This window comes from Physella acuta, unplaced genomic scaffold, assembly GCF_028476545.2.
Source record: "Physella acuta isolate Inbredline_101_S28 unplaced genomic scaffold, ASM2847654v3 ptg000362l, whole genome shotgun sequence".
Lineage (NCBI taxonomy): Eukaryota > Metazoa > Mollusca > Gastropoda > Physidae > Physella > Physella acuta.
In genome coordinates, this window is record NW_026731881.1 from 455,840 (window position 1) to 476,246 (window position 20,407).

Here is a 20,407-nt window from a genome sequence, read left to right on the forward strand (position 1 = left end):
GCCCCACCCTAACCCACACCAATAAACACCCACAATTTTACAATTCTAAACAAATAAATCAAAATATTTCTTAAACGATTCTTGTGACATTTCTTCTGTGACTTTTTCTGTGACTTTTTTCCGATACAATTTTATTTTTGTGAATTTTTTCTTTGACTTTTTTCCGTTCACCGCCCCATTAATTCCGTCAGTGTTCCAAACTTGGCTGGTATTAGAGATGTGTATGTCTGTTTGCGTGTTTTTAGACATACTTTAATCCCATCAGTTTTAAAACTGTGGCTAGTATATATATGTATGTTTGTCTGTCTGTGTGTGTGTATTAAGACCTACTTTAACGACAAGCTGAATGACACCCGCATTTCAACTTGTGTTTGCCTAGTGTTCACACAGTGATGACGTCATGTTGACAATACCGACACACTGTGCGGGGTTTAAAGATAACAATCAGGTGTGTCGCTGTGATTCGCTGTGATTCGCTGTGTGTCGCTGTTCATCAGAAGTCGGAAAACCTCAATGTACCCATTTGATGTCGGAAAAGATAGTCTGACGGCGACTAGCAAACGTTTGATGACTGAGGCCTGCCGGATATGCCCCACCTACCTAAGTCAAGTTGGGGACCTATCCAACACCACCCGACTAAGTCAATAGATCTCTGCTACCAGATCACGTGGGGAATACTACACGCATATGTACACACACAAACACACACACACACACATATCGCTCGACTGACGAAGACATTCTTGCCCAAACTTTGATTGGGTTGGGTTTAAGAAAATACGAATGTCAGCCAATTGAAAGTTGATTCAGTGAATTCATTGGATAATTGAAGTCAGCAAATTGAAAGTTGATTCAGTGAATTCATTGGATAATTGAAGTCAGCCAATTGAAAGTTGATTCAGTGAATTCATTGGATAATTGGAGTTAGCCAATTGAAAGTTGATTCAGTGAATTCATTGGATAATTGAAGTCAGCCAATTGAAAGTTGATTCAGTGAATTCATTGGATAATTGAAGTCAGCCAATTGAAAGTTGATTCAGTGAATTCATTGGATAATTGAAGTCAGCCATTTGAAAGTTGATTTAGTGAATTCATTGGATAATTGGAGTCAGCCATTTGAAAGTTGATTCAGTGAATTCATTGGATAATTGGAGTCAGCCATTTGAAAGTTGATTCAGTGAATTCATTGGATAATGTCAAGGTCGCTTGTCTGGTTGTTTACAGTTGTGGGCTGTCTAACGTACCTATCGGCAGTAAAGCCAAGTGACGTCATACCTCAACAGCGAGACACGATTTGTGAGTACAATCAGATGATGGAATTATTAGTTTGTTTTAGTCTTGAAAAAAAATTATATAATTAGCATGGATTGATAAGTGCTGTACGGTAGGTAAAACATCCATATTTTAAATACTGTCTTTCATTTATTTTATACACTGTACGTACTGTTTACTAATTATTATTATTAATCAATAATAGTTCAGAAGCCGCTCCTAAATGTCCTCTATGTTTACTTCTATCTTTCGGTTCGCAGAAAGCTGTGTTTTATTTTTATAGTTGTTTAATAAATTGAATCAGGCACGTCCGCTGGCGCCCCGGCAGGGTTCGATTTGGCGCCCCAGGCCTTCCCGTGAGCGCTATGGCGCATTCGTTCGTTTTAAACAGTGCGAAAGACTGTGAATAAGATTGGGTATTATAGTCATTTACTAAGTTGAATCAGGTAGTTCCGCTGGCGCCCGGACAGGGTGCGAATTGGCGCCCCTTGCTATACTGTGAGCACTCTGCTTTTATGTTTAAATTTAAGTTTGTGTTTATGTTCAGCGTTATTATTTAGACTTAGGTTTGCGTTTGTATTTGCGTTTTTGTTTGATTTAGTGTTTGCGTTTGTAATTACGTTAGTATTTGTATTTTTGTTTGTGTTTACGTTTGTGTTTGTTTTTGGGTTTACGGTTATGTTTGAGTTTATGATTGTGTTTTTGTTTGCTTCGCTTATGTATTTGCGTTTCTTTTGTGTTTGTGTTTGTTTCTTGGTTTCTGTTCGTGTTTACGTTTGTGTGTTTATGTTTGTTTTTGTGTTTGCGTTTATGTTTGTGTTTGCGTTTTTGTTTGGGTTTGCGTTGATGTTTGGGTTTTCGTTTTTGATTATATTTGTGTTTACTTTTATGTTTTAGACTGCCGACTACTGAGGGGCAGCTGCTTGCCCAAGTGTGACCACACACAGACCATCAATGTCGTCAGCCTGTGTCCTCAAGGTCAGATCTGCTGCTCGACTTCAAGGTCGCAGTTTGAAAGTAGGTCGCAGTTTGAAAGTAGGTTGCAGTTGGAAAGTAGGTCGCAGTTTGAAAGTAGGCCGCAGTTTGAAAGTAGGTCGCAGTTTGAAAGTAGGTCGCTTATTTCAATAATGTCTTCATTTAGTTGACATGAAACAAAAGTAGCCCAATCATGTCCCTTTAGTTGATTGTATGGTACGTCTGTCTAGTGTAAGTCCTCCTTGTGACTTTGAGCATTTGTTTGAATAAAAGTTTTTTTTTCACCAGCGCCTCACGTCAGCCTAAACATTGCTACTCAGCGTCCTACATTGATCCAATATGGCGACCTGTCCAATAGCACCAGAGACCAAACTATTCAGACGTCAAACAGCTGTAAGTAGTCGGGTCTGAGCTTGGACCCCGTCAATAAAGTAAAGTCGTTTGATTAAAAAGACCATGTATCCACGGTCTAAACACCATGTATCCACGGTCTAACACATCATGTATCCACGGTCTAACACATCACCTACCCACGGTCTAACACATCATGTATCCACGGTCTAACACATCATGTATCCACGGTCTAACACACCACCTACCCACGGTCTAACACACCACCTACCCACGGTCTAACACACCACCTATCCACGGTCTAACACACCACCTACCAACGGTCTAACACACCACCTACCCACGGTCTAACACACCACCTACCCACGGTCTAACACACCACCTATCCACGGTCTAACACATCACCTACCCACGGTCTAACACACCACCTACCCACGGTCTAACACACCACCTACCCACGGTCTAACACACCACCTACCAACGGTCTAACACACCACCTACCCACGGTCTAACACACCACCTACCCACGGTCTAACACACCACCTACCCACGGTCTAACACACCACCTACCCACGGTCTAACACACCACCTACCCACGGTCTAACACATCATGTATCCACGGTCTAACACATCATGTATCCACGGTCTAACACACCACCTACCCACGGTCTAACACATCATGTATCCACGGTCTAACACACCACCTACCCACGGTCTAACACATCATGTATCCACGGTCTAACACATCATGTATCCACGGTCTAACACACCACCTACCCACGGTCTAACACATCATGTATCCACGGTCTAACACATCATGTATCCACGGTCTAACACACCACCTACCCACGGTCTAACACACCACCTACCCACGGTCTAACACATCATGTATCCACGGTCTAACACACCACCTACCCACGGTCTAACACACCACCTACCCACGGTCTAACACACCACCTACCCACGGTCTAACACATCATGTATCCACGGTCTAACACACCACCTACCCACGGTCTAACACACCACCTACCCACGGTCTAACACACCACCTACCCACGGTCTAACACATCATGTATCCACGGTCTAACACACCACCTACCCACGGTCTAACACACCACCTACCCACGGTCTAACACACCACCTACCCACGGTCTAACACACCACCTACCCACGGTCTAACACACCACCTACCCACGGTCTAACACACCACCTACCCACGGTCTAACACACCACCTACCCACGGTCTAACACACCACCTACCCACGGTCTAACACACCACCTACCCACGGTCTAACACACCACCTACCCACGGTCTAACACACCACCCACCCACGGTCTAACACATCATGTATCCACGGTCTAACACACCACCTACCCACGGTCTAACACACCACCTACCCACGGTCTAACACACCACCTACCCACGGTCTAACACACCACCTACACACGGTCTAACACACCACCTACCCACGGTCTAACACACCACCTACCCACGGTCTAACACATCATGTATCCACGGTCTAACACACCACCTACCCACGGTCTAACACACCACCTACCCACGGTCTAACACACCACCTACCCACGGTCTAACACATCATGTATCCACGGTCTAACACACCACCTACCCACGGTCTAACACACCACCTACCCACGGTCTAACACATCATGTATCCACGGTCTAACACACCACCTACCCACGGTCTAACACACCACCTACCCACGGTCTAACACACCACCTACCCACGGTCTAACACACCACCTACACACGGTCTAACACACCACCTACCCACGGTCTAACACATCATGTATCCACGGTCTAACACACCACCTACCCACGGTCTAACACACCACCTACCCACGGTCTAACACACCACCTACCCACGGTCTAACACATCATGTATCCACGGTCTAACACATCATGTATCCACGGTCTAACACACCACCTACCCACGGTCTAACACATCATGTATCCACGGTCTAACACATCATGTATCCACGGTCTAACACATCATGTATCCACGGTCTAACACACCACCTACCCACGGTCTAACACACCACCTACCCACGGTCTAACACACCACCTACCCACGGTCTAACACACCACCTACACACGGTCTAACACACCACCTACCCACGGTCTAACACATCATGTATCCACGGTCTAACACACCACCTACCCACGGTCTAACACACCACCTACCCACGGTCTAACACACCACCTACACACGGTCTAACACACCACCTACCCACGGTCTAACACACCACCTACCCACGGTCTAACACATCATGTATCCACGGTCTAACACACCACCTACCCACGGTCTAACACACCACCTACCCACGGTCTAACACACCACCTACCCACGGTCTAACACATCATGTATCCACGGTCTAACACACCACCTACCCACGGTCTAACACACCACCTACCCACGGTCTAACACATCATGTATCCACGGTCTAACACACCACCTACCCACGGTCTAACACACCACCTACCCACGGTCTAACACATCATGTATCCACGGTCTAACACACCACCTACCCACGGTCTAACACACCACCTACCCACGGTCTAACACACCACCTACCCACGGTCTAACACATCATGTATCCACGGTCTAACACACCACCTACCCACGGTCTAACACACCACCTACCCACGGTCTAACACACCACCTACCCACGGTCTAACACACCACCTACCCACGGTCTAACACACCACCTACCCACGGTCTAACACACCACCTACCCACGGTCTAACACATCATGTATCCACGGTCTAACACACCACCTACCCACGGTCTAACACACCACCTACCCACGGTCTAACACATCATGTATCCACGGTCTAACACACCACCTACCCACGGTCTAACACACCACCTACCCACGGTCTAACACACCACCTACCCACGGTCTAACACACCACCTACCCACGGTCTAACACACCACCTACCCACGGTCTAACACACCACCTACCCACGGTCTAACACATCATGTATCCACGGTCTAACACACCATGTATCCACGGTCTAACACACCACCTACCCACGGTCTAACACATCATGTATCCACGGTCTAACACATCATGTATCCACGGTCTAACACACCACCTACCCACGGTCTAACACATCATGTATCCACGGTCTAACACACCATGTATCCACGGTCTAACACACCACCTACCCACGGTCTAACACATCATGTATCCACGGTCTAACACATCATGTATCCACGGTCTAACACACCACCTACCCACGGTCTAACACATCATGTATCCACGGTCTAACACATCATGTATCCACGGTCTAACACATCATGTATCCACGGTCTAACACACCACCTACCCACGGTCTAACACACCACCTACACACGGTCTAACACATCATGTATCCACGGTCTAACACATCATGTATCCACGGTCTAACACACCACCTACCCACGGTCTAACACACCACCTACCCACGGTCTAACACACCACCTACCCACGGTCTAACACACCACCTACCCACGGTCTAACACACCACCTACCCACGGTCTAACACACCACCTACCCACGGTCTAACACACCACCTACCCACGGTCTAACACATCATGTATCCACGGTCTAACACACCACCTACCCACGGTCTAACACACCACCTACCCACGGTCTAACACACCACCCACCCACGGTCTAACACACCACCTACCCACGGTCTAACACACCACCTACCCAAGGTCTAACACACCACCTACCCACGGTCTAACACACCACCCACCCACGGTCTAACACATCATGTATCCACGGTCTAACACACCACCTACCCACGGTCTAACACATCATGTATCCACGGTCTAACACATCATGTATCCACGGTCTAACACACCACCTACCCACGGTCTAACTCACCACCTACCCACGGTCTAACACATCATGTATCCACGGTCTAACACATCATGTATCCACGGTCTAACACATCATGTATCCACGGTCTAACACATCATGTATCCACGGTCTAACACACCACCTACCCACGGTCTAACACACCACCTACCCACGGTCTAGCACACCACCTACCCACGGTCTAACACATCATGTATCCACGGTCTAACACACCACCTACCCACGGTCTAGCACACCACCTACCCACGGTCTAACACACCACCTACCCACGGTCTAACACACCACCTACCCAAGGTCTAACACACCACCTACCCACGGTCTAACACACCACCTACCCACGGTCTAACACATCATGTATCCACGGTCTAACACATCATGTATCCACGGTCTAACACACCACCTACCCACGGTCTAACACACCACCTACCCACGGTCTAACACATCATGTATCCACGGTCTAACACACCATCTACCCACGGTCTAACACACCACCTACCCACGGTCTAACACACCACCTACCCACGGTCTAACACACCACCTACCCACGGTCTAACACACCACCTACCCACGGTCTAACACACCACCTACCCACGGTCTAACACACCACCTACCCACGGTCTAACACACCACCTACCCACGGTCTAACACACCACCTATCCACGGTCTAACACATCATGTATCCACGGTCTAACACACCACCTACCCACGGTCTAACACACCACCTACCCACGGTCTAGCACACCACCTACCCACGGTCTAACACACCACCTACCCACGGTCTAACACACCACCTACCCACGGTCTAACACACCACCTACCCACGGTCTAACACACCACCTACCCACGGTCTAACACATCATGTATCCACGGTCTAACACACCACCTACCCACGGTCTAACACATCATGTATCCACGGTCTAACACACCACCTACCCACGGTCTAACACATCATGTATCCACGGTCTAACACACCACCTACCCACGGTCTAACACACCACCTACCCACGGTCTAACACACCACCTACCCACGGTCTAACACACCACCTACCCACGGTCTAACACACCACCTACCCACGGTCTAACACACCACCTACCCACGGTCTAACACACCACCTACCCACGGTCTAACACATCATGTATCCACGGTCTAACACATCATGTATCCACGGTCTAACACACCACCTACCCACGGTCTAACACATCATGTATCCACGGTCTAACACATCATGTATCCACGGTCTAACACACCACCTACCCACGGTCTAACACATCATGTATCCACGGTCTAACACATCATGTATCCACGGTCTAACACACCACCTACCCACGGTCTAACACACCACCTACCCACGGTCTAACACATCATGTATCCACGGTCTAACACATCATGTATCCACGGTCTAACACACCACCTACCCACGGTCTAACACACCACCTACCCACGGTCTAACACATCATGTATCCACGGTCTAACACATCATGTATCCACGGTCTAACACACCACCTACCCACGGTCTAACACACCACCTACCCACGGTCTAACACATCATGTATCCACGGTCTAACACATCATGTATCCACGGTCTAACACACCACCTACCCACGGTCTAACACACCACCTACCCACGGTCTAACACATCATGTATCCACGGTCTAACACATCATGTATCCACGGTCTAACACACCACCTACCCACGGTCTAACACACCACCTACCCACGGTCTAACACACCACCTACCCACGGTCTAACACATCATGTATCCACGGTCTAACACACCACCTACCCACGGTCTAACACACCACCTACCCACGGTCTAACACACCACCTACCCACGGTCTAACACATCATGTATCCACGGTCTAACACACCACCTACCCACGGTCTAACACACCACCTACCCACGGTCTAACACACCACCTACCCACGGTCTAACACACCACCTACCCACGGTCTAACACATCATGTATCCACGGTCTAACACATCATGTATCCACGGTCTAACACACCACCTACCCACGGTCTAACACATCATGTATCCACGGTCTAACACATCATGTATCCACGGTCTAACACACCACCTACACACGGTCTAACACACCACCTACCCACGGTCTAACACACCACCTACCCACGGTCTAACACACCATTTATCAAACAACCAGTCCACAGGTGTGGCCTACCTGCACGTGTCAGACGTGTTGTGGGCGGGACAGAGGCGGCGCGAGGCCGCTACCCCTGGATGGTGTACATCGCCCGTGACCCCCACAAAGACGACCTGTGTGGTGGGGCCCTCGTCTCTAGCCGACACGTCATCACAGCCGCTCACTGCTTTGAGTAAGGTTTCTAGTGTAACCGTTCGATTCATCCATTCCCAACGATTCTAGTGTAACCGTTCAATTCATCCATTCCCAACGATTCTAGTGTAACCGTTCAATTCATCCATTCCCAGATGGAACCAAATGTATAAATAGAAAAGTGTGCTAAAAGTACAGAAATTGTACAGAAGTGGGCATGGGACATATCTTTTACTGCCGCTTTATTTTATTGCCTCAAATTTCTGAGTACTAAGATTTTTCTTTGCTCATTTTTCTAAATGCGCACTTTTCTTTTTGGGCACTTAGCACATTTCCAATAGCGCAATTTTCCGTCTTCTGTCGCAATTTTCCGTTGCTCATTTTCTGTGGCATTTGTCTGATGCGAACTTCTCTGATTTACCTTAGTCTGGCTGTTCGACTGGTAAAAACGTACATGGTGAAAACTGTGGTCATCTAATGAGAACATGGGTCATCCAATGTAGGGTCATCAAATGAGAACATGGGTCATCCAATTTAGGGTCATCTAATAAGAACATGGGTCATCCAATGTAGGGTCAGCTAATAAGAACATGGGTCATCCAATGCAGGGTCAGCTAATAAGAGCATGGGTCATCCACAGCTTCCTGGACGGCAAGTGGCCGGAGCTGACCTTTGGCGAGTACAGACGGCAGGAACCAGGCAGCTCGAGGCTGTCTACATCATCGTACCGGGTGATCACACACCCAGAGTATGATAGGGTCACCTACAGTAAGTTTTACAAGGTCACATACAGTAAGTTTTACAAGGTCACCTACAGTTAGTTTTACAAGGTCACCTACAGTAAGTTTTACAAGGTCACCTACAGTTAGTTTTACAAGGTCACCTACAGTAAGTTTTACAAGGTCACCTACAGTACGTTTTGGAAGGTCACCTCAAGTAAGTTTTACAAGGTCACCTACAGTTAGTTTTTGAAGGTCACCTACAGTTAGTTTTACAAGGTCACCTACAGTAAGTTTTGGAAGGTCACCTACAGGAAGTTTTACAAGGTCACCTACAGTAAGTTTTGGAAGGTCACCTACAGTAAGTTTTGGAAGGTCACCTACAGTAAGTTTTACAAGGTCACCTACAGTTAGTTTTGGAAGGTCACCTACAGTAAGTTTTGGAAGGTCACATACAGTAAGTTTTGGAAGGTCACCTACAGTAAGTTTTGGAAGGTCACCTTCTGTACGTTTTAGAAGGTCACCTACAGTTAGTTTTAGAAGTTCACCTAAAGTAAGATAAACTAGGTCACCTACAGTAAGTTTTACAAGGTCAACATATTAAGTTTTAGAAGGTCACAGACTGTAAGTTTTAGAAGGTCACCTACAGAAAGTTTTAGAAGGTCACCTACAGTAAGTTTTAGAAGGTCACCTACAGTAACTTTTAGAAGGTCACCTACAGTTAGTTTTAGAAGGTCACCACGGTAAGTTTTAGAATGTCACCTACAGTAAGTTATAACAATTGTGTTAAAGCAAAAACTGTTGTTTATTTTCATTACCTCCCCTAATTACACTCAGTGTAAATATGCTACAGAGGAAAGGGACCTTAATCTTCATTTATGTCAGGTACCTCACTTATCACTTAGATCAGGGACCTCACTCTTCTGTCAGGGGACCTCACTTATCACTTAGATCAGGGACCTCACTCTTCTGTCAGGGACCTCACTCTTCTGTCAGGGGACCTCACTCTTCTGTCAGGGGACCTCACTTATCACTTAGATCAGGGACCTCACTTATCACTTAGATCAGGGACCTCACTCTTCCTATAGGTCATGGAGATGTGTGATCAATTATAATTTGTGAGCCTTGTGTCTATGTGTACGACTCTTGAATCATTACTTGTAAATGTATGTTGACTCCTGACTCAAATTGTTGTGACTGTGACCTACTTAGGTCGAGTCAGGTTCTATTTTTATTTTGACATTGTATAATACCTTATATGGAGTGATTGTGCAACATAGAAATTTTCCATTAAGATCTGATTGAATGATTCTGGTCAGATGACTATCCCAACCAATGGCTACATGAGTTGAGGATAATCTCCCCTGTGGCAGAAGTCTTTAATTGCCCCGCACACTCGCCACACGTGGCAGTTTTACCTTGATCAAGAGTCTACCAGGATCAAACGGTCCATTACGACCAAGCCGTCCATATTGTCCGGCAATAGATTCTGACCATTTGAACGTGAGAGAACTTAAGTCCTGTGTGTGCCTTGCTTTCTTAAGTTGATTTAGTCTTCTAGTATAATATTACTTGTCGCCAAGTAATTCTTGAAGCTATAGCAGTGTTGTGTGGCCTGTGGCTATTTATTTTAGGCAGTGTAGAAATCTGTGATAGTGTTTTTTCCTACACTCTGTAAGTTGGGTTTTGATATCTTATACATTAAATATTTTATCTAGTTTCACCTTGTGTTCTGCCACAACTGTGTTCGCTGATTAAAGGTTGTATGTAGATTGGATGAGTGTTAATTACAATAGTATCACTAGTTTCCCCTAGACATCGAATTCGAGCCCTAGTGTGCCGTTGTGTTAGTGTTCATCCATTTAAGCCGTAAGGCATTTGCATATAACCCCGAAAAAAGAATCCGGGGACGTTCACCTTCTATTTGGCTGATAGATAGGGGACGTTACAAAGTGGGGGCCCGTCCGGGATTTAATCTGTCGTTCCAGTTGTTGGTTATATCAGTAAGCACTAAGGTTAGTTTGATTGAGTTGTTTTTCTATCCAGTGCGCCGTGTTCTTACAGCGCGCGCAAGCCTAGTGGTATCTAGGTCAACAGCCAGACGTGTCACGATAAGAGGTCAAGTACACGGCCCAACGCACCGTGTTAAGTTAGTGAATCTAGGCTTGTTGTGATTTGAAAGTTAGTGTTATGGAGTCTTTTTTGGCTAATCCCACTTTTGAGGAGGTCGAGAAGTTGAGTAGAAAAGTTTTGATTAGTCTTGTTAAGGAATTGAAATTGGATTATTCTGTTACGCAGAAGTCAGAGGTGTTGAGAGATAAAATTGTTGTTCATTTTATTAATGAAGGGGTATTTGATGAAAGTTTGTTGGCTGGTGTGTTACTCCGGGAGGAGAAAGTTGCTTTAGAGAAGGCATTAAAAGAACAGGAGTTAGAGGTTAAAATTGCTTTAGATAGGAGGAGGTTGGAATTAGAGTTTGGTCAAGTTAGTGATGTTACTTCTCTGGTAGATCCAAAAAAGTTGTCGGTGGGGCAAGTGATTGCCAAATTCGGGAAATTAGTTCCTAAATTTGATGAAACAGATTTGGTCGTTTTCTTTAACTCATTTGAGAGTTTAGCGAAGACATGTGAATGGCCCGAAACTTCCATTACTGCTTTATTGAGCTCGGTCCTTACTGGGAAAGCTGCAAAAACATACCAGGCACTCTCTCACGACGTTCAAAATAACTATAGTTTGGTCAAGACTGCCATTTTGAAGGCCTACGAGCTGACGCCTGAGGCCTATCGGACAAAATTCCGAACACTCCGCAAGTTACCCACTCAATCATTTGTGGAATTTCTCTTTGAAAAGGAGAAAATATTTTCAAGGTGGCTACACTCGGAGGAAGTTTCTGAGTTTGAGAAACTCAGGTCACTTATCCTAAGGGAAGAATTCCTATCGTCCCTGCCTGAAGAGATACGACTACACATACTGGATAACAAGATAACTGACATCCGGAAGGCTGCTGAGTCGGCTGACACATATATGTTGGTGCATAAGAAACCACCAGTGTCAGGAAACCGCCTCAACCCCGTGCTTCCCCTTTTTGGCAGCAATCTTCCTGTTGGCCAACACTTGAAGGCATCACAGTCCAGAGAGAACCCAAGATCAACTCTCAATCGTCGAGCGGTATGCCAGTTCTGCAAAAGACCTGGTCATCTTGTCAAGGACTGTTACAAACGTCGTCAATATAACAGAGAGGTGGTGCGTACTTCTGCGCACTATGCTCTATCCCCTCAAGCAGCCAGTTCAACTATGAACTCTAGAATTCTAAAGGACTCTAACCCTAAGTGTCCGCAAGAAGGTAGTCAAATCCCCACACATTATGTGCAGTCACATTTTGACTGTTCTCGCCACCATCCAGTTTCTTCCGAGTCTACCGATCTCGAGGGATCGAGAAAAGTTGACTTTTCATCTTTTATTGCCGAAGCCATCATTAGCAAACCAGGTGATCCGTTGTCTCAGCGGAATATCACCGTCCTAAGAGACACAGGAGCGTCACAATCACTTCTTTTGAAAAGTTCAATGGACATTACACCCGAAACGAACACCGGAAGGATTTCCATTATCCAGGGAGTAGGGACAAAATCTACTGTGGTCCCTCTACACAAGTTTGCCCCGAAACATCATCTCGTCGAAGGTGAGGTCATTTTAGGTGTGATAGATAGTATTCCTGTCCCAGGAGTACACCTACTTCTAGGGAATGACCTTGCGGGAAGCAAAGTATACCCCTGTACGGTTTCAGACCCTTTGTCAACAGTTCCAGATAATGATAATGAACTGTATCCTGCATGCGCGGTGACAAGAAGCCAAACCAAACAATTGGCTGACACAACGTCTGAACCACACCTACCATCATCGTCAAGAAATTCGACTCCCAAACTGGAGTCTATGCTTCCAGAAAACACAAGCCTGGGCTTACCCCTGAGAATATCTCAGGAAGACATCATTAAAGCTCAACAAGTCGACGCGGAACTCAAAGCAACGGTCGAAAAATCTCTATCATCTGACGATGGGGAATATTTCTCCGAGAACGGCCTCTTCTTTCGTCGCGCTATACCAGTGAATGCCTCACCAGCCGAACCATGGTTGGGTAAAAACCAGCTGTGGGTCCCTCCACCTTATCGGCATGAAATACTTAAGCTGGCACATGACCATCCAATGTCAGCGCACCCAGGAGTCTCTAAAACGACGGCGAAGATCAAAGAACTGTTCTTTTGGCCCAAAATGAGAAATGATGTGGCGCGTTACTGTAAAAGTTGCACAAACTGTCAGTTGGCCGGAAAGCCAAACCAGACAATTCCTAAGGCCCCTTTGAGTCCGATTCCTGTATTAGAAGAACCTTTTTCTAAAATCGTCATGGACTGTGTAGGTCCCTTGCCTAAAACCAAGGCGGGCAACGAGTACCTACTTACCTTTATGTGTTCAAGTACCCGTTTTCCCGAGGCGATTCCCTTACGGAACATTAAGGCAAAGACTGTAGTCAGAGCCATGACCCGGTTCTTCACTACCTTTGGATTACCTAGAATCGTGCAAACAGATCAAGGCAGCAACTTCACCAGTCACCATTTTCAGGAAGCACTAGCCAAGCTAGGCGTTACCCACATCACCAGCTCAGCCTACCACCCTCAGTCTCAAGGCGTACTGGAGAGGTTCCACCAAACCCTCAAAACCATGCTAAGAACGTTCGCTAACAGTAACACCCAATGGGATGAGACTGTTCCTTGGATTATTTTCGCTGCGAGGGACTGTGTCCAGGACTCTTTAGGCTACTCTCCTTTTCAACTTGTGTTTGGACATTCTGTCCGTGGTCCCCTGAAGCTGATACACGAACGGTGGACAGGTACCAGCGATCATCCTGTGGAAAACTTTGACGATTTTCACGTTCGACTGAAAGCCGTGTGCGAAATGGCTCACAAGAATTTAAGAAAGGCCCAAGTGAGAATGAAAGGACTGTATGATAAGAGTTCTTGTAAACGAACATTCAATCCAGGCGACAAAGTTCTTGTGTTAGTGCCTAATCTGAACAATGCGTTATCCTTGAGATATTGTGGACCCTTTACTGTGCATTCAAAATTAAGTGATTTGAACTATGTTGTCAATACGCCTGACAGAAGAAGGAAACAGACAGTGTATCATGTTAACTCACTGAAAAAGTATTATGATAATTGTAACAATTTTCATTCCACAGCTAAAATTACTTTACCTGTATGTTCAAATGTTTCTGATGATGTGATACATGATAAATTGAAACCCCCAAAATTGGTAAATTCTTCCTTTTTAGATAATTTGAATGTCCACCTTATGCATTTGTCCACAGAGGAAAGCCATAGATTGTCTCAGTTATTCGAGACATTTCCCTCTATTTTTGGGGATGTCCCCAAAGAAGCGAAGGTTCCACCTCATGATGTAGACGTCGGTGGCGCAAAACCCATCAAACAACACCCCTATAGAGTTAACCCGGAAAAAGCTGCTTTGATAAAAGATGAAATTGATTATATGCTCAAGAATGATATCATTGAGCCCAGTTTCAGCAACTGGAGTTCCCCGTGTCTCCTAGTACCTAAAGACGGTGGATCTTTCAGGTTTGTGACCGACTTTAGGAAGGTAAATGCGCTCACCAAAGCTGATTCCTATCCATTACCTCGGATAGAAGACGTTATTGATAAAGTTGGTCAGGCTAAGATAATTTCCAAAATTGATTTACTTTCAGGATACTGGCAAATCCCCTTATCTGACCGTGCAAAAGAAATATCTGCTTTTGTAACCCCTAATGGTTTTTATAGATACAAACGTATGCCCTTTGGTATGCGAAATGCTGGTCAAACTTTCCAGAGGGTCATTAACTCTGTCATTGCTGACATAGACCAATGTGAGGCCTACATAGATGATATAGTTGTATTTTCTAATACTTTTGAAGAACATATTGTTCAGTTGACTAACCTGTTTAGAAAATTGTCTGAAGTGAATTTTACTGTAAACCTACATAAAAGTGATTTCTGTAAAGCTTCAATTACCTATTTGGGTTATCAAGTGGGAACGAACCAAGTTCGGCCCATTGAAGCTTAAGTAGATGCTATTGTAAAGTTGCCACCTCCCAAAAATTGTAAAGAAATCAAAAAGTTCCTTGGGATGGCTGGTTACTATAGGCGGTTCTGTCAAAACTTTTCAGCTATTGCTGAACCTCTTACTGCATTATTAAAAAAGGGTGTTGAGTTTGAATGGTCAAATAAATGTCAAGAAGCTTTTTTAACCATTAAGTCATTTTTATCTAATGCTCCTGTTATGGCTGCACCAAATTTCAGTAAGCCCTTTAAACTTGCCATTGATGCTAGCAACTTAGCCATTGGCTCAGTCCTATTTCAAGAAGACAACATGGGAATTGACCATCCCATTGCCTTTTTTTCCAGGAAGTTAAATGAAAACCAAAAGAATTACTCTACTATTGAAAAAGAAGCTTTAGCTTTGGTTTTATCATTACAACATTTTGAAGTCTATGTCTCTTCTTCAACCAATCCAGTCAGAGTGTTTTCTGACCATGATCCCCTGAAATTTACCACTAAGTTAGGACAGACAAATCAAAGAATATTGAGATGGTGCTTATATTTCCAAAATTTTAATCTGGAAATTTCACACATTAAGGGTAGTGATAATGTTGTGGCTGATTGTTTGTCAAGGATGTAAAATCTTATTGTACACATTGATCATGTGACATGTTTTGTGGTTCATTAAGACCATACACAAGTGTTGTGTTTTAACATGAAAATGAGTGGTATGATTTTTGATTTTTTCAAAATTCCATTCCTGTTGAATATTTTGTTTATGTTCAGGTGAACCTTAATTAAAGGTGGTTTTTGATTATATGTAATCTTTTATAATAATATGTCTCATATGACTCAGTTGATATTGTAGCTAGTCATTGAAATAAAGGTCTTACCCTGGCGGGTTTACCACTTTTAATATCCTCATGGAAATATTGTAATACCCTTTTTTGAGGAATTTTGATGTATAATTACCTTTTGAAGGGTTACTCCCCTTTCACCAATTGTAAAAGTTTGAGTTACTTCCCTTTTATGTTCAGGGATATTTTCATCTGGTATTATGATTTTGATTGACTACATTTGTAAAACATTTTTTTTATTTCATTGCCAGATTGGTTCCTTATGTATGTTTTTGTGGAACCTATCTGTCACTTCCAAAAAGGGAGGGGATGTGACCTACTTAGGTCGAGTCAGGTTCTATTTTTATTTTGACATTGTATAATACCTTATATGGAGTGATTGTGCAACATAGAAATTTTCCATTAAGATCTGATTGAATGATTCTGGTCAGATGACTATCCCAACCAATGGCTACATGAGTTGAGGATAATCTCCCCTGTGGCAGAAGTCTTTAATTGCCCCGCACACTCGCCACACGTGGCAGTTTTACCTTGATCAAGAGTCTACCAGGATCAAACGGTCCATTACGACCAAGCCGTCCATATTGTCCGGCAATAGATTCTGACCATTTGAACGTGAGAGAACTTAAGTCCTGTGTGTGCCTTGCTTTCTTAAGTTGATTTAGTCTTCTAGTATAATATTACTTGTCGCCAAGTAATTCTTGAAGCTATAGCAGTGTTGTGTGGCCTGTGGCTATTTATTTTAGGCAGTGTAGAAATCTGTGATAGTGTTTTTTCCTACACTCTGTAAGTTGGGTTTTGATATCTTATACATTAAATATTTTATCTAGTTTCACCTTGTGTTCTGCCACAACTGTGTTCGCTGATTAAAGGTTGTATGTAGATTGGATGAGTGTTAATTACAATAGTATCACTAGTTTCCCCTAGACATCGAATTCGAGCCCTAGTGTGCCGTTGTGTTAGTGTTCATCCATTTAAGCCGTAAGGCATTTGCATATAACCCCGAAAAAAGAATCCGGGGACGTTCACCTTCTATTTGGCTGATAGATAGGGGACGTTACATGACTCTTACCTTCAGGTTATGATATCGCCCTGCTGACTCTAGATAGAGCCACCCCGCTCCAAGACAACCCCAATCTCAACCCAATCTGTCTGCCACAGGCCAACCAGACCATAAGTGGAGCCTGTACAGTGGCGGGTTGGGGGTCAACCTCCAGGACAGCAGGTGAGACGTCATTAGTTGACTAGGGTGAGAAGCAATAGACGTGAGACGTCATTAGCTGACTAGGGGAGAGGCAGTTGACGTGAGACGTCATTAGTTAACTAAGGGGTGAGGCAGTTGACGTGAGACGTCATTAGTTGACTAGGGGGAGAGGCAATTGACGTGAGACGTCATTAGTTGACTAGGGGGAGAGGCAATTGACGTGAGACGTCATTAGTTGACTAGGGGGAGAGGCAGTTGACGTGAGACGTCATTAGTTGACTAGGGTGAGAAGCAATAGACGTGAGACGTCATTAGTTGACTAGGGGGAGAGGCAGTTGACGTGTGACGTCATTAGTTGACTAGGACTAGGGGGAGAGGCAGTTGACGTGAGACGTCATTAGTTGACTAGGGGGAGAGGCAATTGACTAGGGACAGTTCGTCCAATTATTCGATTACCTGTTTGATTGATCCAATCATTAGATTACCTCTTTGATTGATCCAATCATTAGATTACCTGTTTGATTGATCCAATCATTAGATTACCTGTTTGATCCAATCATTAGATTACCTGTTTGATTGATCCAATCATTAGATTACCTGTTTGATTGATCCAATCATTAGATTACCTGTTTGATTGATCCAATCATTATATTACCTGTTTGATCCAATCATTAGATCACCTGTTTGATTGATCCAATCATTAGATCACCTGTTTGATTGATCCAATCATTAGATTACCTGTTTGATCCAATCATTAGATTACCTTTTTGATCCAATCATTAGATTACCCAGCTGTTTCATCACCGTCTTTGATGAAGACATCAGTGCGAGTGGTAGATGGGAAGTATTGCAAGGAAAAGTTTGGAGGGCTTTATAACTCTCTAAGTCAGATTTGTGCCGGGGACTTGGATGGAGGGTCCGACTCTTGTGTGGTAAGATCTGCATTCAGTGACTCTTGGGGCCGCTCAGTGACTCTGGCTAATGACAATCGACGCAGTCGACTGACGCATGCGACTGACGCATGATCGTTGTATTGCAGGGGGACTCAGGCGGACCCCTGATGTGTGGAGACGACGTATTGTATCTGATGGGGGTCATCTCAGCCGGCTCGAACCCGTGCGGTCAAACAGACACCCCGGCCCTCTATACCGACGTACGCAAGTCTCTTGATTGGCTGACCTCAGTCATGTGACCAACATTAATTGACTTAAGTCAGTTTACAGGAAGTTCAATAAACAAGTTCTGATTAAAAGATAGTTTGCTTGTTTCTGATTGAAAGATTGTTTGCTTGTTTCTGATTGAAAAATTGTTTGCTTGTTTCTGATTGAAAGATAGTTTGCTTGTTTCTGATTGAAAGATTGTTTGCTTGTTTCTGATTGAAAGATTGTTTGCTTGTTTCTGATTGAAAGATTGTTTGCTTGTTTCTGATTGAAAGATTGTTTGCTTGTTTCTGATTGAAAGATTGTTTGCTTGTACACGTGTTGTTGATCATGTGACGGCAGTAATATAAGGTCACTTTTGGACCGCAGGCGCAGGCGCAGCCTGGAGCAACGAGATATAGTAAAATACTAGGGATGGGGAGGCGCAGCCGCAGGAACAATGAGATATAGTAAAATACTCCGGATGGGGATGGGGATGGACAGGCGCAGGCGCAGTGGAGATGGGGAGTAGGTCAATAGGTCACCTCCGGTGACCTTGTTACGTAGTCAGTGACTTAGTTACGTAATTTTAATGAGTTTTTTAATTAGTTTGATTTTAATTTTTAAATTTTAATTAAATTTTATTAACGAGTTACGTAATTTGATTATTTATTTGATTTTTAATTATTTTTAATTTGTTTTTTAAATTTTAATTTTATAATTTTAAATTTTAATTAATTCTTATTATCTAGTTACGTAATTGGATTTTAAATTTTTAAATATTTTAATTTTAAATTTTAATTAATTTTAATTAGTTTAATTGTTGTTTGTTTGTTTATTTTTAATTAGTTTAATTATTATTTTTAATAAGTTTGAATTTTTTTTAATTTAATTTTGTAATTTTAAATTTTTTAAATTTTTAAATTTTTTAAATTTTATTTTTTTAATTTTAAATTTTTAAATTTGTTTATTTGTTTACTTGTTGTTTAATTTGTTGGTTTCTTTATTTGATATATTTCTTTTCTTTGTTGTATGGTGTTTAAATTCTCCAACACAACGCTAACGTATACTTTGTGTATAACAACCATTAGCGACACCTGTTACTCATTAGTGACAGCTGTTACGTATCGATCCGCCCGTGAACCTCCCCGGCGCTGCCCGTTTTTGAATGGGAATGTATTGATCGACCCGCATCGAGTCCGTGTATCCATTAACCAACAGGTGACAGCTGTGCAACAGCTGGTACCACACTTTCCACTAACAGTTAAACGTACAGTGTCATGGGTTTTTAAGTTTTCTGATACGCGTATGCTAAACGTATACAAATTCACCCAACACAGTTATGTAACTCGGTATCCTGTATAAGATTTTTGACTGAAAGCAAAATCAACCATTTAAAACGATGGATCCGAGATGGAAACATCCCTTTACGGCTCTGATCGCTGGGCCAACTGGGAGTGGTAAAACAGTATTTGTCAAAACATTTTTATCCCAGGTTTCAGAGATGATGAATCCTGCACGAGAGGAAATTTATTACTGTTACGGGGAGTGGCAGCCTTTGTTTGATACCATGAAGACGTTCAGTTTGTGGAAGGTCTTCCTGACTTAGAAAATGGATCA

At 43.8% G+C, this 20,407-nt stretch overlaps 1 protein-coding gene across 2 annotated transcripts; it reads left to right on the forward strand.

Annotated features, from left to right (window-relative positions):
• The first annotated feature begins 488 nt into the window (after positions 1–488).
• On the forward strand, positions 489–18,890 carry LOC131941452 (transmembrane protease serine 9). 2 transcript variants are annotated; one of them, XM_059300716.1, is made up of 8 exons: positions 489–1,296; positions 2,170–2,361; positions 2,536–2,640; positions 8,654–8,825; positions 9,426–9,553; positions 17,523–17,669; positions 18,432–18,580; positions 18,688–18,890. In XM_059300716.1, the coding sequence occupies exons 1-8, from the start codon at positions 1,194–1,196 to the stop codon at positions 18,838–18,840; spliced, it is 1,149 nt and encodes a 382-aa protein (XP_059156699.1). In that variant the 5' UTR covers positions 489–1,193; the 3' UTR covers positions 18,841–18,890. The 2 variants fall into 2 exon arrangements, with proteins under 2 accessions (XP_059156699.1, XP_059156700.1); XM_059300717.1 differs by having other exon boundaries at positions 493–1,296; positions 2,170–2,289.
• The last annotated feature ends 1,517 nt before the right edge of the window (positions 18,891–20,407 follow it).